The sequence below is a fragment of the Lissotriton vulgaris genome, chromosome 4_1 (genome assembly GCF_964263255.1).
Source record: "Lissotriton vulgaris chromosome 4_1, aLisVul1.2, whole genome shotgun sequence".
NCBI classification, from domain to species: domain Eukaryota; kingdom Metazoa; phylum Chordata; class Amphibia; order Caudata; family Salamandridae; genus Lissotriton; species Lissotriton vulgaris.
This window is the reverse complement of record NC_141691.1, coordinates 60,309,426-60,331,902: the sequence shown is the minus strand read 5'-3', so window position 1 is coordinate 60,331,902 and position 22,477 is coordinate 60,309,426. Positions and strand designations below refer to the sequence as shown.

The 22,477-nt window shown below is 47.4% G+C and overlaps 1 protein-coding gene across 3 annotated transcripts in view; it reads left to right on the top strand.

The window, feature by feature from the left end:
* Positions 1-22,477, top strand: part of GDPD2 (glycerophosphodiester phosphodiesterase domain containing 2) — a 389,876-nt gene that overhangs the window by 286,381 nt on the left and 81,018 nt on the right. For all 3 annotated transcript variants that reach the window (XM_086918307.1, XM_086918305.1, XM_086918304.1), the window contains exon 4: positions 14,113-14,206. In XM_086918307.1, coding sequence (XP_086774433.1) covers positions 14,113-14,206 — 94 coding nt within the window. The remainder of the gene's footprint in view (positions 1-14,112; positions 14,207-22,477) is intronic.

The window sequence follows — 22,477 nt, the reverse complement described above, 5'->3', positions numbered from 1 at the left end:
CCGCAAGACGATTCTTCTTCGACCCTGTTACCAAAGCCTGGAACTCCAATCCCACTCCACCTTCGTCTCTCACCCTCGCCCCTCACCCCTCACCGCATGCCTTCAGGAAGGAACACAAGACCTGGCTCTTTGACTGAGACCTGCAGCAAGTGCCTGGATACCCCTCGGGGCGAATAGCCACGCTAGATCAATACGGATTGATTGATGGTTGTTGAGGGTTGCAATGAATGAGTGCAGTGTGTTAGTGCAGCCGCTGCCCTCGGTCTGAGGCGCAGGAGGCCCTCCCGGATCTGCAAGTCAGACTGGATCAGAACAGACACCGTCACAGATCACCTTTGTTACCCAGGTTTTTCACAAGTGTGTTCACTTTGAGGCTGGGGTTGTAAGGCCAGAGCTGCTGACATTAGAACTGTGCAGAACCAGGTTCGAGTCCCGGCGGCGTGGGCACAATATCTTGTGATTCTGCGCAAAACACTAAATCTCCCCCTGCATAATACAAAATGAATGTGTCCTTGTGTAATGCGAGTGGTGCTCATGTAAAGCGCTACATTGCCCTTGGGTTTAGTTTGTGCTATATATAGCTTGCAACAACAAAAACTATGGAGTTGTTTATTATTACTAAGAGCAGTATATGTGCCTAATGGAGTGTTACAAGCCAGGGGTGTAAACATTGCTTCTAAAATCAAAATCTTCAAATTGAAGGGACCCTCTGTTCCACTATTGAATATCCTAAAACAGCCACCCCAGCCAAGCCTTAATATTGCTGTATGCGTTGAAATTGGACCCTTAAGATATTGTAACTATTAAATATATCAGCATATCTTATCCACGCTTAAAGGAGAAGGTCTTTTTAACATCCCCTAACTAATGAAAGAAAAATCTATCATAGAACATACTTCAGACACGCAGTCTGGCTATTACACACCTTTAAAAGGACAGAGCAGCATCTTAGGAATAGGTCCTTTTACATGTTTATACCGTGCAGAGCAGGAGGTGCAAGCCTGGTGCAAGCAGCAGTTATGTAAACTATATCCGTTTTATTGTTTCATTTATTGTGGCGTGCAACGCACCCGCTTTCAATTCAGTCCACTGTTACTAATAAAACAATCATTGAAAATGCAAAAGGTCTTGCGTCTGATTAAGTTAAAGCCATTTGATTTGTTAATGGTATTGTATTCTAGCTTCGCATTATTTAGTGTATATTTGTGAAATGTGCATATATTTGCTCTCCCTTCACCCCTTTCGTCTGCCTCATGCTATTGTAATCCTCACTATACGAATTTTAGAATTTAACACACAAACTATTCTTCTATTCATTCACCTCCCAAATCTGAAACACTGCTCTTTTCCTGCTAACTCAATGCTTTAAATTACTAAACAACCAACAAAACAATTTTAACTACATACAACTACAACATATCACAAATATACATTAAATAATGCAAAGCTAGAATACAATACCATTAGCAAAGCAAATGGCTTTAACTTAATCAAAGGCGAGACCTATTGCATTATCAATGCTTGTTGGACTGTGGAACTGATTTGAAGCCGGTTCATAGGAAGTTGCGCTAGCCATTAGATCAGGTGGGCAAGGAAAGGCTAAACTGTGAGTATTACTAACATTTTATCTGACTGAAATGTAGCAGGAGTATTCACTGTGAAGCAAGACTAAAGAGCCCTATCCTACGGAAAGCCAGTGTTGGATTGAGTGCAAAGCAAGATACATTAAGTATTATTGGCACAAAAATAGAACTGAAAGCCCCAAGATGTTGTAAGAACTGTACGAGGGCATGTAAACATTAAACAAAAGAGGACTCAAAGAAGTGGCGTGGAACCACACAGGTTACAAATAGGGTGACCAACCGCCCGTAAATTTCACGGACAGTCCGTAATTTTGGCTGTCTGTCCGTTGTCCGTGAAGGATTCTTTAACGGACGCCATTTGTCCGTAATTTTAACCGGGCACAGCTTGCCGCCACCTCCCTTCTTGACTCCGATGCTGTATGAAAGCTCAGACCCCCAGCAGCACTGTAGAGGCACAGCGGGATGGCAACCCTCACACCTCCAGCCCTTGATGAGCTGTTAATAAGTGCTTGAAGGTGACAGAGGGAGGGGCGGCAGCTTCAGGAGCAGGGGGCATCCATTCACATGCAAACAGCCCTGAATGCATCTTGTATCTGCTATTTAGAGGGGGGCTCACACATTCCATTTCTACCCAGGGCCCCAAACATCCTAGACTCGGCCAGATTACACCCCTGATTACACCGAGGCAGCACCTGCTTCTCTTCACCGAGCTTAATTACTGTCACTAATTTGTAAGCAAACCTCGGTTCTTCAAACATGCATAATGTAATACAATAAATAAATGGCACAATCGCACCCACACTGATTAACAAAGTATGGAGGACAATCAGTTCAATCAGTTCTCTTAGAGTATCTCCTGTAAGTACTGTATATCACAGTGGGGGATGGCATTTTGGACAGAGAGCCTGTCTTCTCATTGTCTTGTGCAGGAGGGGGCGAGAAGCCCAAGATGATACTAGAATACTGCATGCCCACCCTGGTGGATCACGTTCCCTCTCCTGTGATGACTCCTGCTCCTGTCCCCCCATGTGGTGGCTCCAGTCCACCCCCGCCTGTGATGGCTCCTGTCCCCCATGTTGTGGCTCCAGTCCACCCCCACCTGTGATGGCTCTTGTCCCCTCCTGTAGTGGATCCCGTCTCTGCCCTGGGTGGCCTCTGTCCCAGTCCTGGAACGGCCCCTGCAGCGAGGGTGAAGTTCTTGATGGGCCTCTTCTCAAAAGGGCTCAGCTCAAAATTAATATGGAAAGGTCGGCGAGTAAGTAAGTGAAGGGTTGGGTGAATGGCTGGATGAATTAGTGAAAGGGTGAATGGATGAATGAAAGATTGAATAAATGGATAATGAGAGAGGATAGATGGATTGATGAGTGAGGGGAAGGATGGAGAGAAAATGTAAATAGCTGGATGTATGGGTGGAAGGGTAGCTGGATGATTGATGAGGGGAAAGATGGATGAGGGGATGGATGATGGATGGAGGGGAAGGATGGATGGATGAGGGGAAGGATAAATGGATGAGGGGAAGGATGGATGGATGGATGGATGGAGGGGAAGGATGGATGGATGAGGGGCAGGATAAATGGATGGGATGGATGGGTGAGGGGAAGGATGGATGAAAGGAAGGATGGATGAGGGGAAGGATGATGGATGGAGGGGAAGGATGTATGGATGAGGGGCAGGATAAATGGATGGGATGGATGGATGGGTTCAGGGGAAGGATGATGGATGAGGAGAAGGATGGATGGATGGATGGATGGAGGGGAAGGATGGATGGATGAGGGGCAGGATAAAAATGATGGGATGGATGGATGGGTGAGGGGAAGGATGGATGGATGACGGGAAAGGATGGATGATGAGGGGAAGGATGGATGGATGGATGATGAGGGGAATGATGGATGGATGGATGGATGATGATGAGGGGGTGGGTGAAAGGATGGATGATGAGGGGAAGGGTGGATGGATGGATGGATGATGAGGGGGTGGGTGAAAGGATGGATGGATGGATGATGAGGGAATGGATGGATGATGAGGGGGTGGGTGAAAGGATGGATGGATGATGAGGGGAAGGATGGATGGATGATGAGGGGAAGGACAGATGGGTGGATGGATGGATGATGGGTGGGTGAAAGGATGGATGGATAGAGAGTGGTGAAAGGATGGATGGATGGATAAGTGGGTGGGTGGGTGAAAGGATGGATGGATGGTGAGTGGGTGGGTGAAAGGATGGATGGATGGATGATGAGTGGGTGGGTGAAAGGATGGATGGATGAGTGGGTGGGTGAAAGGATGGATCAGTGGATTGGATGGTGGGTGGGTGAAAGGATGATGAGTGGGTGGGTGGATGGTGGGTGGGTGGGTGGATGATGGGGGGTAGGTGGATGAGTGAAATGATGGATGGATTGATGGATTGATAAGTGCAAGGGTGAATGAATGGACATATGAGTGAAAGGGTGGGTGTAAGGATGGATGAGTGAGTGAAAGGGAGGGTCGATGGACAAAAGGATGAATAGATGTGTGGAGTGAAATGATAGATGGATGAGTGATAGGGGCAATGGATGGATTCATGAGTGGATGAGTAGATGGATGGATGGGTGGGTGGATGGATGGATGGAAGGAAGGCTAAGTGAAAGGGTCGATGGAGAGAGAAAGGGAGGGTGGATGGATGACTAAAAGAGTGGATGGGTGGAAGGATTAGTAAGTGAAAGGATGGCTGGATTGGTGAAAGGGTAAATGGCTGAATGGATGGATGGGATGAAGAGTGGATGGATAAGTGTACAGGTGGATAGGGTGAAAGGGTGGGTGGGTGGATGGATAATGGAGGATGAGTGAAAGGATGGATGAGGGGATGGATGAAGGGATGGATGAGTGAAATGATAGATGGAAGGATACATGATGGATAGGTTTGCAAATGGTTGAATATGTTTGGAAATGGCTGGGCTTACTTATATACTATTGCGCGACCTCTGATGTGTCTGTAAAACGTACCTATTGTCCTGAAGTTTTGTCCTGAATTTTGACCTTCTGTCCTGAATTTGTGTCCTGAATTTTGACCCTTTGTCCTGAATTTTTACACTCACCGTCCTGAATTTGCACCAATGCCAGTTGGCCACCCTAGTTACAAAGCGAAAGGAAAGAGAAGATGGGACAGAAGCCATTGTAAAGCACCATCTCAAACCTCCGCTTCGAGTTGAGCGGGAACGGTTTGGGAGATGCGACAGATGTTGTACAGACCTGTAAGCAGTGTATCGGTTTGACCAGGCATTTGAAAATTCACACTATTTTATTTGGTGAAGGGCGTATTTGTACAGTATCAATGCTCTTACTTCAAAGAGATGGATTGGATATCTTCTCTTTTCGATGGATTCTCCCTCTGCTTTGTGCAGAGGAAAAGGTGTCTGTATTCTCGTCCGCTGAGAGGGTGATCGCGAACCCTAAGAGTGCCCATTAGGCTCTCAAATGGGCATCAACGGATACTAATTCTCCCATCGGTACTCGAGTCGAAGGCATCATATCCTTAATATCTTGAATGTTGTGTATACGTTTTGACTTCCTTGCAGTTTTTACCCCCGATTTACAGCGACATTATCTACATAAGTCAGCCTTTTAAGTTTCCATGACTTGAGCTTGCAGAGTGTGCAAGGAGCGTGCAGATCTTTCATCACACCCATTCTGCTTATGAGACATGTTTTTGAGCAGTCCACTACAATTCTGGAGAGCCAGAGCAAGTTACGTTTATGGAGAAGGGGCGGGGGTGGCCTGCAGATGTAGTGGGGTTAGGAGGATAAAGCAAGCTGCACTTTGGCCTTGTTTCCCCGTGTGTTTTAATAAATACAATTGGTCTTAGATTTCTCAATCGATATATATACGAAGATTCCCATTTCATTTTTTTTCAGATGCGGTGCTGCTGCGAGCTGTATGCATGACCGATTTTCCTGAGGTTGACCTGCATTGTTGCATGTAAACACATGAAGAGGGTGCTCTTAGGCTGTGGTGTAGTCGAGTAGCCTTGTTTACCTCCACACATGATGCTCTTCTCAGTGAAAGTGAGGGTTCAGTGACCGTGGTCGAACAAGTCTCTACGGTGATCCCTGCTTGTGAATAGTTTCAGTTGTCAGCTAAGATTTTTTTCTTTTGCCTATCTCTTCTGCTTTAAAAAGGAGCATGGCTGTGGCCATGTGACAGAACCAAACAATGCGCCTTTCTTTAGGTCTGCCCCACCCGCTCCCCGTCCCCCCAAATCCGTTTCCTTCGTTTTGTGATTATTGCAAAGAAAGAAAGCATGCTTTTGCATGCACTGCATCTTTCTTTCCCTGGATAATTGTGAGACTCGGAAATGGGTTTGAGCTGTAAAATGAAATTGAAATATTATTCAGGTGTTTTTCAAAGATCAATAAATGGAAACTGGCCCACGGGGTTCTGTTTTCTTTGTTGGCAATAGGCAGCATGCATACCTCTTGAGTTCTACGCATATTTGTGTAGATTGAACAGATTAAAAATGTGCTCTGTTAACATTCAGACTTATGGTTTCAAATGGTCCGACTGTGCCATTCTGATTTGTCCGAAAGCAGACCTCAGGAAGTTCTTATTTAAACAAGCTGTCTCCATTGCGCGATTAAAAAATAAGCTGTGGGAAACATGAGTGCTGCACTGCTAATGATCAGGTGCTGTGTGTGGCCGCATTGTAAACGTAAAAGCGTGCCCAAAAAAAGTGCTTAGTGGCTAATTAGGAGACACTGTCTCCCGCCGCCAGTAAAAGATGTAATCCATGTGGGCGGGGCCAAAAGCAGACAGGGTGGTAAACAGGAGGTCCTAAAAACCCTCCTGGATAATCATAACACCCGGTTTTGCATAATTGGTGACGCAAAATGGCGCGCTCCAATGCAAAACACGGGCGGAGCAGAAAGCGAACTTCTGGAATCGTATTGATTCCAAGAAGCCCTCGCATGGCGAGAGCAGCGCATGCAAGCTATTAACACCAGGCGAGACCTAATAAAAACAGTATTAAACAAAAAATTCAATTATTGTGTCCACACAACCATTTTATTATAGCAGCGATGGAATTTCTTTCTATTACGTAGCCCCTCCCCCGAGCTGCCATTAAACCACCATCCGATAGATGATTAACACAGACTGTGTGTGCTATGGCAGCTCGGTAGATTAAGCGCCTGCTGCGCAGCTCAGTATGGAACACGAACTGAAACTGAAAATGAAAAGTTTGTGCACTGCAGTGGCTCAGTGGGTTGGGCACCTGCTGTGCAAGTCAGTGTGCAACTCTTAAAGCACAGATCAGGGGCGAGCAGGGCTGCCCCTCCCTTCATAGTACCAATAGTTAAAGTAAAAAATAAAAAAATAATATCACACAGCAAAGGTTCATTGTGTGTTTAGAAACATGGAGGTTAAGGCTCTTTCTAAAAAGAACTGCCGACTGGGCCGTGCTATTGTGATCAATGAAAACTCGTGTGCGTATCACTCTCCCCTCCTTATTTCCATAAATTCACCCTATCGCTACAAAAAAAAGAAGGGCAAGCATTAATTAATAAAAATAGACCATGCGTGGAAACTGTCTAAAAAATGTTTCAGGTCAGTTCCGTGTTTGAAGAAAGATAACAAACCGAAAAATACAACCTTTTTATTGCATAAAACCATCTGTGCACCTGACAGGGCCGCCAAACCCCAGGGGCCACCACGCCAATATATACCCTTAATATAATAATCCTCTGAGGATGGATACATATTTGCGTGGTGACCCCAGGCAGGGATTTGGCGGCCTTCGGCTCTGTTCCACTTCAAAACACCCTAACTCCCCCCCCTCTTCACTGGCCTCCACGCCTGCGTTCCTCAGGGGGTCCCCCTACTTGTTTCTCCGGGGGCCTCCTATCTACGCTCCCTGCCCAGCCTAGAGCCGCCCCTGAAACCATTATAATAATGGACAGTACATCCGAAAAATAACAAAACCCATATAAATGAATAACTTCTTGCCAACTCAAAAAGTGACCCGTTAATACCTATAGCGCAAAGGCATTGCTGTATTTAAAAAAAAAAAATCAGTTTACGCAAAGGAGGAGAGAAGAAAGCAGGTAAAAACACAAAACCCGACCAGAACAAATACAAGCGAAAAACGCAGACACAATAAATGCTGCAGACAGGATAAAAATAAAAAACTGCGAAAAGCAAACATCGATAACGTGCAGCAGGCAAAAGCATGAAACTAACGGGACCAAAATGAAGACAAGCTACAAACCCCCACACACTTAGTAAATACTGGAAGCACAACAATAAGTTAAATGGTAAAAAACACAAAGTGGGTAAATGGAAAAGCACGAAATAGACTCTGAACGTGGAAATGCTGCAAACAGAAAACAATTTCACAACGTGGAAAGCAAACATAGGAAAACAGGGGAACTGTGCAAAAGCAGAACCTCAAATGGGATAAAGACGAGCTACAAAGACAAGCACTCATAATGACTGCTGCAAGCGCAAGAAAACAGTTGAGCAATGTAAACCAGCAAGAACAGTGGAAGAATACACAGGAAATAGTACTTTGTCTATGCTCCAAGAGATGAGAAACACGCTGGAAAGAAGGTAAAGCCAGAACAAGCCAGAGCTCAAACACCAGTCAAAAGCAAGGACACAAGATTGACGATGAGGCAAACCAATGGTAGGTAAGGGGTGGGTTCTAAGCCCTTTTTAAACTTTCATTAAAGAATCTATAGCCTCACGGGCGACAGAGCATGCACTTCTGCAGGCAAGACCCAGTGAGCTAAAAGAGGTTGACGCAGCAGCTAATGCATTACACAGGATAAATTAAAACACTTAAAAAAAATTAATAGTGTTGGGCCCGGATACCTGTCGGGTAGTATTTCCCTACATTGTTTTTCTTTTTCCGCCTGGATTTTGCTGATTCTCTTGTGTGGCTCCAGGCACTTTTCCACTGTAAATCCAGTGTGAAAGTGCACACACCCTTCATACCCGTGTTGAGAAATGGCACTGACTCGACATTCTGAAACATGGGCTGATTCGCCATCGCAGACCGCTGTGTGCACATTGGCAGCTATGGCGATTAAACTAGTGAGCCGCCTGCCAGGGGAGGGTTATGCGCACCGCACCTATGGTGCCCATGATGGCACATGCCGCCTGCCATCACAGATTTGTGCACATGCACTGACACGCATTAGTTAAACCCGTGTCCAATAGGCAATTGCAGACTTGGGTGGGTGCGCTTGCACCCCTGGTGCTGGGGGTATGTGTCTGACCTGCCATTGTAGGTCTGTGTACACACGTGTGCATGTGCGCCCAGGTAGTGAGGAATACCTATGTGTGCGTTCACTGCCTTTGAGATGTTACTTCAGGCTGCCCAGTGGATTGCAGTGGAGCAGCCTCATGGTCAGTGATGTAACAGTAGCCCCCACAGCCTGTGCTGGGAGGGGGTCTGAGTTCCAGGGGGGCACTGGGCATCGACGGCAGGCTCCTGGCCTGAGACCTCCTGACTGAGTCCAGAGTTTAGAGGGGCCCCCTCCATGTACTTTGCAGGGGGACCCCCTCAAATTTCTCTATGCCACTGTTCATGATGTTTCCTATCAATGGATTTGCTGTGCCAAACCCTTTCCAATGGTAAAGGGTTTTTTCCACAATTTGCTTAGAAATGCCACATATAGAATATTGCCCTTTTTATGTTCTAAAAGTCTTGTGTGCCATGGTGTCTGGCTCCAGTGGATGCCAGGGGGTGGGTGGGGAGAACATCTGTGCATTCCCCAAGCGACAGCCATAAACCATGGGCATACAATGGGAACGGAACCCCTCTGCCACTTGAGGGCTGAATGGGGTAGATTGGAGATAGAGATTGTCACTTGGCCTCTAGGAGCCAGCTCATGGCCCCACTAAAGATAAAGATCTACAGTCCATGGCCCCAAGGCAGACAGACATACAATTTAGGGGAGACATCAGCGGTTCAAAGGGAAACCCCTTAATCCACCCCGAACTTCAAAAACACACGACAGTAGAACTACAGATAAAGAAAACACAAGGAGATGATGGACGGAGCGCTGAAATTTTTCACTCCCTCCCACATGCAGATCTGGGTTGACTCCATCATCGTTCTTTAGCTCACTCCGCCACCCCAGTTCAGACATAGCTATATGCAAATCAGTCTTGACCCTTAGCCTAATGGGAACAGTCCAGACGGAACTGCCAAGCCATGTCTTCCCTGGACCGGAAACAAGCACCCTGGGACCGGTTTCGGGCTAACGGCCCTCATCAGCCAGGCTTGCTTGAATCCAGTGGCAAAGGGACCACGTCTGGGCATACCCTGCCAATTTAGGGCGAACAAAGCAAACACGAGGAGATGATGAACAAAGCGCTGAAACTTTTCAGACACTCACCCCCAGTCGCAGATCTGGGTTGAATCCATCATCGTTCTTTAGCTCACTTCGCCACCCCAGTTCTGACACTGCTATATGCAAATCAGTCTTGACCTTGTGCCTCTTGGGAACAGTCCAGTCTGAACTGCCAAACCAGGTCTTCCCTGGACCGGAACAAGCATTCTAGGACCAGTTTCAAGCTAACAACCCCCAGCCAGGCTAGCTTGAATCCAGTGGCAAAGTGAGCAAGGGACCCATGTCTGGGCATACCCTGCCAACTCAGGGCGAACAAAGCAAACACAAGGAGATGACGGAAGGAGCGCTGAAACTTTTCAGACACTCACCCCCAGTCACAGATCTGGGTTGAATCCATCATCGTTCTTTAGCTCACTCCGCCACCCCAGTTCAGACACTGCTACATATGCAAATCAGTCTTGACATCAATAAAGGGGTCATCCCAGTACCGCAATTCAGCCTGTGCTGTCTTCCAGCTCAACCAATTCCTAACTCTGAGCCAGACCTGTACTCTTTCATGCTTGTTGGTTGTGGCTCCTCACACTGCCCACCCATACTACCACCTCACCCTCCTCACCAGCGCCAGCTCTTCACGCTGCCAGAACACACACACGCTTGTCACTGGGGAGTCTGCTGTAACAGATGAGCAGTTCTACGGGTGTGTTGTATTTTCTTTACTAATTTACAAGCTAGAAATAGAAAGGAGACCAAGAAAAAATTTAAAAAGAATAAATTAAAACCATGTTCAAAGGCTAAGACAGAGGAAAGGCTACAAATGATGGAGAACAGAGTGTGGATAAACAACCATAACTTGTTTAGAATACTGGAGGCAGCTGAAGGTAATATGGGGACATTTGCCATAAGTCATCCTAAATACGCCGTTCTGTGGGGATGAGATGTAGCGTTTGCAAACTGAAATCTGAGGGCACACAGTTCTCTCAGCACTCAGACAATAGTCTAGGAAGATAGAGGGGACCTTTGCAAGTTTCTCCGTTTACAAGAACATGGTTTCTTTATCTGTAGGAGGCGACAGCGAATGGTACGGGGACTGGAAAGGCTGCTAGGTTGAGCTTCCTCTTACGGCGTTCAAAGGTTTTGAAAGCGAGTGAGCTTGAATGTCACTTCCTCTTTCACTGGGATCTCCTGAAGTTGATGATCCCAGAGTAATGGGTTACAGTTGTCCCCGTAAGCTGAAACACACAAAGAAATGTCTCTTTTAGTCCAACTCTATGATGAATACAGACATTTTTTCAAGCATTCTGCCCAAAAGACTACAGTGTGTTATAAAAAAAATATGTACAGGTCCCAGGATGTTTATTTCTGGACATGGTCTGATAGTTCGGTCTGGACTGCTCTCATGGGGAGCAGGGTCAAGACTGATTTGCATATGGTGGGGTCAAAACTGGGGTGGCATATTGAGCAAAAAACGATGGATTCGACCCAGATTTCTTGTCTGGGGGTGAGTGGTTGAAAAGTTTCTGCACTCCATTCGTCATTTTGTTGTGTTTGCCAGGATGGTACTACTCCTGGGTTAGCCCAGGTGCTAATAAAGTCCATCATGGTACAACAAGCAAGAAATTTCAACATCTGACATTGGAAAGGTCTTCGACAGGGTCCATTGGAGAGGTATGTGATTGCAGCAGGCGTGTACAGGGATCGGCTCTGGAGGAAAGTCTAGTAGAAGCCATGTCGAGTAATATGAAAGCTCCAGGGATGGGAAACACCCCGCCTTCAACTGAGATGTAAATAGAGCGGGGGCTATATGGCCGCTGCATGCATTACTCTTGGTGATATGCAGTTTGACCCCCTCGCTCCCCAAACACTGCTAGAAGATAGCTTATACTTCGAAACGTGACAAGGAAGGTGAGCCTGGATGTGGCTGATTTAATGATCCACACTTTGGACTTTGCTGGCACGACAGGAAACTTAAGAGCAGAGAACCAGAGGTTCAGAATTTTATGAGAGAATGGAGTTAAAGAATGGAAAATTAAAATAATGTACAAACCATTGGGTAGAGCCAGTACACTTCGTAGGCAAGCTTGGTATTTGAGGATACAGGAAACAGAAAATGAGAATCAATGAGCTAATAGGATTTACTGGCCTCCCTCCGGCAGTGGGATGTTGACAACTCAAGAAGTTTTTATATATAAATGATTTGTCTTTCTTCATCACAGTTCTTTTCCACACAAAATATGACATAATCGAATACTAAACAATTTCTTCCACTTAAAAATGATTCAATGCATCTCTAAATCCACACACCCTCCTTTCCATATTTTAATACTTGCTAACTTTGTCCTATAATGTCTTCTCTTTTTATAAAATATATTGTTTAATGGCTTTTAAATTATTATGCATTAGTTGTATCTTTTTCCATCATCTTGATTTTTATGATACATTGTCTGTTGTTTGTCAATACAATGTTTCGGCTACAAATCTCATTTAAAGTAAGTAACCTTCTTCAGAACCAACTCTCACCAACTATTCTGCTCTCACATGAGCGGGTATATTTCCTAAGATATATGAATAAACACACAATTAGTAGCTACTTCTAGAACTATGTATGTTTTCAGGAAGGGGCTTTCATTACTCAACATGTACATCAGACATGTTTGTGAGATTCATGGGACATTTATATTTACATTTGATTATATTTCAGTAGGAATTAGATGCTGTGCCGTGAACAGTGGGATGATGAAACAACTGTTGCGTAGTTACCAACAATGACAGAAGGCAGTACGTTTTGTGAAAAAAGTAATTATAGAGCATAGCAAGTTTGGGAAAATGAGATGGAGGGAGTATGCAAATAGAGATGTACAGCCTTGTTTTAAATGGAAGATGTGTATGGTGTTTAAATACATGCTTATTTTGTTCGGGACAGAGTTATGATAAATAAAGTTAAAATAATTTTGTATAAAATACCTTTGTGGTAATTTAATGTGTATTGAGGGAAATGTTTGTATGTTTGCCTGCCATTGTCTATCTCCATGTTTTCCTGTCATTTTATCTTTCTTTGTTACATATGTCTCTATCCCTGTTTATTTGCCCATAGCCTCCTATGATGATCTGTTACTGTGTCTCTGCAGGTTTGGGTGTTACTATATCTCTGTTTGCTTATCTGTCACTGGGTGTGTTCTCCCTAGCACTGTGCCCCTATGCTTGTCTAACACTTTGTATGTTTGCAGTATCTTTGCATGTTTAATTCTCACTATATGTTTACCTCACTATTTCTGTATGTTTCTATTTCACTCTGTCTGTGCTCATTTGTCATTGTATCTGTGAAGGTATACCTGTCCCTCTCAGTTTACTTGTCGCCTGGTCTCTGTATGCTTACATGGCAGTGTATCTCTGAACATTTACCTTGTAAATGTCTTTCTGTATTTACCTGTCACAGTGCCTGTTTTTTCTCTGAATATTTACCTTGTAAATTTCTCTCTGTATTTACCTGTCCCAGTGCTTGTTTTATATCTGAATATTTACCTTGAAAATGTCTCTGTATTTACCTGTTGCAGTACCTGTTTTATCTCTGAATATTTACCTTGTAAATGTCTCTATGTATTTACCTGTCACAGTGTATGTTTTATTTCTGAATATGTACCTTGTAAATGTCTCTCTGTATTTACCTGTCACAGTGCCTGTTCTATCTCTGAATATTTACCCTGTAAATGTCTCTCTGTATTTACCTGTCATAGTGCCTGTTTTCTCTCTGAATATTCACCTTGTAAATTTCTCTCTGTATTTACCTGTCCCAGTGCCTGTTTTATCTCTGAATATTTACCTTGAAAATGTCTCTGTATTTACCTGTTTCAATATGTACCTTGTAAATGTCTCTCTGTATTTACCTGTCACAGTGCCTGTTTAACTCTGAATATTTACCTTGTAAATGTCTCTCTGTATTTATCTGTCACAGAGCCTGTGTAACTCTGAATATTTACCTTGTAAATGTCTCTCTGTATTTACCTGTCACAGTGCCTGTTTTATCTCTGAATATTTACCTTGTACATGTCTCTCTGTATTTACCTGTCACAGTGCCTGTTTTTTTCTATCACCAGATGTCTGTCCTTGCCTCTTGCTGTACCCCTGTCAGTGTTTGGGTTTGTTTTACACCATTGTCCTTCTTCAGTGTCTGTTACCCCTTTTGACCACAATCTTTCCTCCCGCAGGCACATTTTCCAAACCCAAAACCTATGGCTGGACTGGACCATTGTGTTCATCATCGTGGCCTCTGTGTTGGTCACTTACTCCTCGTTACTACTGGTAAGTCCAAATTCTGTACATGTGTTTGAACACTGCATATGGTCTCTAGAAGTAAGGCACCTTCTCGAGCCTGCGGCCTGAGCAGCAAAGACTACCTCCACCTCTCAGCACTGCCTATGGTCTCTTTCCTCCATGGGTCTCTGGCGGGTGTCCTCCCCGGCCATTCCAAACCTCCCCATGGCCTCGTTCCTCCATGCATCCTTACTGGCTGTCCTGCCCCCTACTCGACCTCTATGTAGCCTTGTTCCTCCATGGGTCCTTGGTGGGTGTCCTCCCCGGCCACTCCAAACCACCTCACAGCCTCGTTCCTCCATTGGGAACTGGCAGGGTCCTTTCCGGCCCTTCCAAACCTCCCCATGGCCTCGTTACTCCATGGGTCCCTGGCATGTCCCCCCTCCCCAGTCCTTCCAAACATCCCCGCGGCCTCGTTCCTCCATGGGTCCTCGGCGGGTATCCTCTTGGCCCTTCCAAACCTCCACAAGGCCTGATTCCTCCATGGGCCCTTAGCGGGTGTCCTCCCCGCCCCTTCCAAACATCCCCGCGGCCTCGTTCCTCCATGGGTTCCTGGCGAGGTCCTCCCCGCCCCTTCCAAACCTTCCCATGGCCTTGTTCCTCCATGGGTTCCTGGCGAGGTCCTCCCCGGCCCTTCCAAACCTTCCCATGGCCTTGTTCCTCCATGGGTCCCTGGTGTGTGTCCTCCCCGGCCCTTCCAAACCTCCCCATGGCCTCGTTCCTCCATGGGTCCCTGGCGAGGTCCTCCCTGGCCCTTCCAAACCTTCCCATGGCCTTGTTCCTCCATGGGTCCCTGGCGGGTGTCCTCCCCGGCCCTTCCAAACCTCCCCATGGCCTCGTTCCTCCATGGGTCCCTGGCGAGGTCCTCCCCGGCCCTTCCAAACCTTCCCATGGCCTCGTTTCTCCATGAGTCTCTGGCGAGGTCCTCCCTGGTCCTTCTTTATGGATCCTCAGTGACTGCCCAGACCCCCTGCCCCAGTGGTCTTCAAACTTTTTAATGTCCCCCCTCCCAAAATATTTCACAATTATTCTATTAAACTGGCAATGTTTAGATATGCCAAGACTTATTTAAACATTGCAGTTAAGTTATGTCACTGTTTTAAAAATACAATCAAATACATGATTGCAAAGCCAACTATTCTGGTCAGGCAGGCTTATCTAATGTGTAAAGGTATCCACAGTGTGATTATTAGAAATAGGGGTGGGGAATTTGAAGAACATTTAGGGTCCTTTCCGTTTTGACACCACCTTAAATGACAAAAGATGTGAGTGATGGCCCATTATAGAGGGGCTTACAGCCGCTAATTTAATTCCTACTTCAGACAAAGCACTGCTATCAGCATAATGCTTCTTTTGGCCAGAGATTGGTGCCCCAACTCCCCTGGGTCACTTGAGGCCCCCCAGTCTGAAGACCTCTGCCCTACCCCCACAAGTTTCTTGCGGCCTCGTTCCTCCATGGATCCTCGGCGGCTGACCTCAAACCACGTAACTACCCAGTGGTTCTTGAACCTCCACAAACCCTCAGTGGACGCCCAACTCTTGCCCTCCATTTTCCAAGAGGGACCTCATGGGTCCTCAGGGACTGTCTCCCTTCCAAACTCTTACCCCTAGGCGTTTCTCAGGCAGTAGCGCCCTCAAACCTTTCGAACTCTCAGTGCCGCTGTCTCTTTCCTACCCGCTGCACTCCTAGACCTAGGCCTGTTGATGCCCCGAGGAGGTGCACCACACGTTGGACACCTGGGGGTAAGTCCAGGGGTCAGCCCAGCCTCCACTCTGGTACATTGTGTCCAGTTCTGGAGCCTCATGTAGAGTCCAGTGCTCAGTTCTAGTGGCTCCCTCCTGCGTGCTGTCAGATTCTGGGTGGAATATTGCTTCTTTTTCTAGATCAGTTCTTGTACCGCATCCTCATGGACTTAGGATTGCCATCTGGCCTATCTTCTAACAGCATGACCATTATTTTAATGCCCGGCAGTACACAAATTAGGAAAATTATTGAAAGATTACATTTTCTCCCCTATCAATACATCATTCAGCACATATAAGGAGAAAACAATTTAAATGCCCTCGACCTGCCTTGGTGATCTCTGACTAATAAGTAAACAAAAACAGACAAGTCGGGCTACAAATGAATACAGATGATTGTATGTGAAGTTCGATTGAAGTATGACATATGGATCTTTGCAGACTTGAAACATGAGCAAAGGCCTTTTTTTTGTTTTGGAAAGGCGGCAACCCTACATGTAGCATGTTTTGTCCACTTCTGGAAGACCCACCCGAAACACTGCCTGTTCCGGATGCCAACACCGCCAAAGTGTATTCAGTTCTGGAGGTGTCCAGAATATGGTGCCGGTTCTGGAGTGTACGTCTAGTCTTGTTGGAGTTGTGGCGGTCTTTTCTGAAGGAGTACTGTATCATGCATACCAATATTTTAGACTCGAAACTGGCGCACTATCGACCCAAGGACTGGCCTGTGACCATTCTACTGGGCGACTGATAGTCCAGTGGCAACTGGATTTCTGCCAGCACCGAGAGGACTTTGGTGGGCATTGATCCAGTGACCAGAATCAACTCACCCCCTTCATGGACTGAGGACTAATCTCAGCCAGAGCCCCATCGACCGCATTGCATCCACAGCATCCTTGTTTATCCTTCCTCCCTTGCATCAGGACCACTTCCGTAGGAAAGCCCTGCAAAAGATAAAAGTGCCAGGAACACACTGAAGACTGCTTCACCTGCTGAGGTAACTGTTTCTGAGCATGTTGCTGGTCCCCCTGACTGGCTCCCTGCTGGAGTTAGTCACTTAAAGTGACTCCAAGTGACCACGTTACCACAAGTCCAAGCATTTTAGTGAAAACATTTTCAAATGTCAAATTCATTTAATTTGCCAGTGCTTGTTCGCGGTGGATTATTGGCTGAGGAGCTGTAGAGTGAGGGCCGTTGAGAGCATAGTGTACCTAGACCCATAGTATAACGTTCAAGAAGCATGAATCCCTAGTAGCTGCTAGATCAAAGGCGTTCATGTTAGTGGTAGGACAACTCTGCCCTTCCAGGATTTCTGTGCCATCTGAAATTAGTGCTTTGGGCTGTATCCTATGAGCTTCCCACTCAGTAGACCAGAGCATTCCATTGTGCCTGCTTCAGCGTACAGTCTTGTGTTCCTCTGTGAAATTCGCATCCCGCCTCCAGTCGGCTCCAAACCCTAAATCTTGGTTGCAACCAATTCTTAATGCTGCCGGGTAGATGATCCCTCCCCCCCCCCCCCCCCCCCGTTGACAAAACTATCAATGTGTGACCCCAAAGGCACTGTTAGCGGAATCACCATCCAAATCAGTATATGATCTGAGTGCTGTGACGTCTGCCTTCCCAGGGCTATGCCTCCACAGCGTTGACACGCAGGGACAACAAAGCACTTTCAAATGACAGCCTCCGGATCCTGATTCAAAGTCTGGATATTGGAGAAGTGGGATGGCTGAGGGCTGTAGGACAACGCGTTGGTTCAACATTTCCGGGACTCTGCCGGTCACCACTGTAGCAAACGCCCCCTCTCATTTTGGGGTAGACCGGGTGAGATTCCCCAAGACCTCAGAGTTATGGATGCATCCAGATTTCTGGATGAAGCGATCACGAACAGGTATCGATTACTTCTATCTGTGGGTTAGCCACCTCTAGAAGTGATATGTTTGGGGCAACAGATCGTTCATATGTGTCGCAAGTATTCTGAGGAGGTCCCCCAACTTCAGACCGCCCCAGATTAGTATAGTCCCACAGTAGGATATAATGGGGATTCATAATACCCGACCCTGCTAGAAATAATGGATTAGATTCCTTATGATTACAATAAAAACACAAGCAAAAGCAAACAAAATCAGCCTTAAAAAGTAGAACCATCAAACCTAGAATGTTTGTGAGATCCATTGCGCCTGTTCATTCTCCTGAGCTCGCGGAAACGCTGTGACAAACCCCGGCAGAGCGAGTGACGGGGCCGCTGGCTTCCCCTTTGGAATTTCTGTGGATGGGCACAACTATTCCAGGGCTGTAGATGGTCCTTCACCCCCACTTGTTGAAGATGACGGGCTTATGGAGTCTTTATGCCAATGGACTAGATTTGCCTGGACGGGGTTGCGTGGCAGCCCACGGCTGGGCACGGATGATTGAAAACCAATGCTGGGTGAGGTCCCTTGGTAACCGGTCAGTGGACTCGATTGTTGTTCAGTAACCTGTTGTTCGACTTGTCTCATTGCAAACACTTACCATAGAGAGTTTGTGCAGAAACTCTGCAGGAAACTGTCTGCGAGTCAGTCCCACATTAGTACTTATTAAAGTGTCATGTGTGCAATTAGCAAAAAATTATTCTCTGTCAGAAAACATCCTGTTAGTCATATATCATTATCACAATTTAACCTCTAAATATATTGTTATGCCTGTCAGGCTTATTTCCTAGGAGGTAGTTACTGCGGGTAAATAGTAAGACATTGTACCCTATGAAGTGGGTGATTACGTGTCGTGCATGGATGATATAATGAATGATGTAGTACGGTGGGTGGTGGAGGCGATTAGGGAGGGTGGGTGAAAGCCCCACCATGATTATGATCACACTGCAGAGTGTAGCCAAACAAGACGTGTGGATCTGGGTTTGGTTGTAGTTTTGTAGTCGGAGGGGTTGGTTTGTTTCCCTTCCGTGACGCGGTGTTTGATGGTGAACAGTTTGCAGGTGATTCTTTCTTGGGCTGGAGCTATGTGCGTGTGTAAGGATGGAGTAACGCGCTCTCCTAGTGAGACATGCTATGTACACCTTATAGACAGACTTTTCACAGTCAAGCGATATGTTTCTTTGGCAAACCCCCAATCACACACCGAGGAAGTCCACCATTGCTCCATCGGCTGTGTGGGGATCGGCCCGGTAGCTATCAGGCCAGGAACACTAGCGGGGTTCATTCTCTCAGCGTAGAAGCAGATGGATAGTGCATAGTCTCAGTGGTTCCATGGCCCCTACCCAATGTAAAGCTACTACTTTACTCTTTAATTGATTTCCAGTTGAGACCTATCTGTTTTGCTGATGCTCGGTGGAGCTACTTGATAGCTAAAGAGGAGGTGGGCTGTGGACTTACCCCTCGGCCGACACCTACCCAGCCGGACTTGGGGCAGACTCTCCTTCGTCTCTCCATCCTATCTACCTCCGACCCCTTTACCCGTCTAAACTCCATTTATTTAGCTTTCTACGCTCTTGAAACTGATGTAACTTGTAACTGATGTAACTTTGTAATATTGTGGAACTTTATGTAAAGTGCTCTGATACCTCCAGGTCTAGCCAGCGCTATATAAAACTCAAATAAAATAAATAAAAATAAATACAAAATACTACTAGGGTAATTCTGGGACATCAAGGAATCCACAGCACCAACTCCCTCCCCTAAACATCTGCCATCTCTTATGCAACAGGCACACGTTCTGACCACACCCGGGTCCCAGTATAGCTTCAACCCTAGGTGGCGGCCGCGAGTGTGGGCGAGGGCTGTTTCTGGAACTACTAGTTAGCTGCTATATATATCCTGCCCTTGAGGTGTGCTCTGTGTACGTATTTGTTTTTCTGTAAATTATACCTCTGACAGTATCTCTATGATCGAAGCTGCCCCGTGTCGTAGGAACTGATGCTCAGCCCTCAACCAGTGTTGCTTTAAGGATTTTTGGGGTCCTGCGGAAGACATATTTTTAGGGCCCCTGTTCGGAGCACCTTTTTTTTTTTTTTTGGTTTAAAGTATTTTATTAAAGTACAAAAAGAGCATGGGGAAGGGAATAGGAGGTCAAGCGAATACACAGTACGAGAAGCGGAACGTTGCAGCGGTTCAGAAGAAAAGGAGGGAGGCAGGAAGCCCCAGAGGGTATCAAGGCATAAGTCATAAAGCAATAAGGTATTGTGAATGACCCCCCAGGAGACCCCCACTCCCCAAGCAAGGCAGAGCTGGAATAACGTCCCGCATTACAGTAAAGAAGAAAGCACACCATCCCCCCAACCCCCCGTCCCCAGAAAGGGAGAAAAAAGAGAAGCGAAGGAGGAAAAAGAAGAAAACAATACCCCAACATCCCCGTCCGAAAATCAGCATTAAAAGCATGTAACCCCACGCCCCACCCCCAGCCCCAGTCCCCCGAACCCGCACATTCACTCCGCTGTAGCCGCCGGCGGTGTCAGCCTAAGGAGTCGCAGGTACCGTGGACATGTAAGTTCGCGAAACTCCGTGGACAGCAGTGCCAAAAAGGGGTGCCAGAGCTCTTCAAACTGGTCAACATTCCCAGCCACCGTGAGCGACATCTTCTCCATGCCTAGTACCTGCCATAGCCTGTGTAGCCAACCAGTGATGGAGGGGGCAGTAGGGGTGCGCCAGAGTACAAGGATGTTTTGGACCGCGGAACCTAGCGCAATCGCAATCTGCCTACCCCTACGGGACTTCAGCGGGTACATCAGGTCATTGGGGAGGCCTAGCAAAACATACGCGGGGAAGCGCGGGAGCTCGATCTCAAAATGCTTATCTACCTCATCCAGGACCTCCTTCCAATAGGCCGACAGCACCGGGCACTCCCAGAGAATATGCGTGAGGGTGCCCTCCTGTCCGCACCCGCGCCAGCAACCTTTATCACCGATTTTGCGCATCTCGTAAAGCCTCTCCGGGGTGTAATACCAATAGGTGGATACCTTAGTAAAGGTCTCCGTCAGCCCAGTGTGATACGCAGAGTGCCTCGCCCGATACGCAATCCTGTCCCACTCCTTGTGGCTCAAGATCCTGCCCAACTCCCTGTGCCAACGCTCCCTCCCTGGGTTATGGTAATGAAACGGCGGGGGTTGGAGAAACTTGTACAAGTCGGTGATAAGCTTGGCATCCGAGGCCCGGGTTACCAGCCACCGCTCATAGGGCGTAATCGAACGGGCAGCGACGTCGCGTACTGAGGGTTGAAGAGCCCAGTGGCGGACTTGCATATAACGCAGTCTGTCCCCCTCTGTCAGGCCAAACTCCTGTCGGAGCTGCTGGAAGGGGAGCACACCCTCCGGCCCGTAAATCTGGAAAAGCGCCCTGCAACCCGCGCTCACCCAGTGGGAAAAGGCTCCCGGTTCCAGGCCCGGAGTGAAGTCTGGATTGCCAGCAATGGGAGTGAATGGCGATGGAAAAGTGGTGAGTTCACGAAGCTCACCCACCGCGTCCCACACTCGCAGCGGAACCCGGGTGATAAAAGAGGCGTAGAGATTAGGAGGGCGGTGAGTGCGCCGCAGGAACGGGACTTCCTGGAGGGTACGGCCCGCAACTGCCTGATCTTGAAAAAGCCAATGCTTGTCCGATTCCCACCGGCTCCATTCCACCAAGTACCGAAGTTGCGCCGCCTGGAAGTACTTCCGGAGGTCCGGGACCCCGAGACCCCCCGCCTCCGGGGCAAGCATGGAGAGGACCCGCTTCATCCGCGGCTTACGACCCTGCCACACAAAGCGGGAGATGTCTGCCTGCGTCTGCCGTATCCAACCTACAGGAGGCTGGAGAGGCAGAGCGCGAAAAAGATACAGGATCTGAGGCAGTATCGTCATCTTCACCGCTGCGATACGGCCCAGCCACGAGAGCAGGCCTTTGTTCCATCGGCCGAGTTCGTCCTTGACTTTTTTGCCCAGAGAGGAATAGTTAGCGGCGACCATTGCAGGCAGGGAGGGAGCAAGCAAAATACCCAGGTAAGGCACCGTGGAGGAGGACCACTGCAGAGGAAAAAGACGCTGGAGGTCCCGCCTGGTGTCGACAGAGAGCGACACGTCCAGGGCAGCCGACTTAGTCATATTCATTTTAAAGCCCGCCACGCGGGCAAAGGAGTCCAGCTCCTGGACGCAGGCAGGGAGCGACCGTCTGGGGTCATCCAGGGTCAGCAAGACATCATCCGCATATAAGCTGACAGTATGCGTGTATTGCCCCATCTTCACCCCAATAGCGTCTGGATTATCGCGAATCCTCTGGGCAAACGGCTCCATATAGAGGGCAAACAGGAGCGGCGAAAGGGGGCAACCCTGTCTCGTGCCGCGTTCAATGGCGAAGCTGCTGGAGCTGTGTCCGTTGACACGCACAGATGCTGACGGTCTCCTATAACAATTGAAGACCATAGTGCGGAACTTCTCGCCGATCCCCAGTTTCCCAAGGACCAGCTCGAGGTACGGCCAATGAACCCTATCAAAGGCCTTCTCCGCGTCGACCGATAGCAGCATCCGCTCCCCCGGGACGCGTGAGGCCTTTTCTA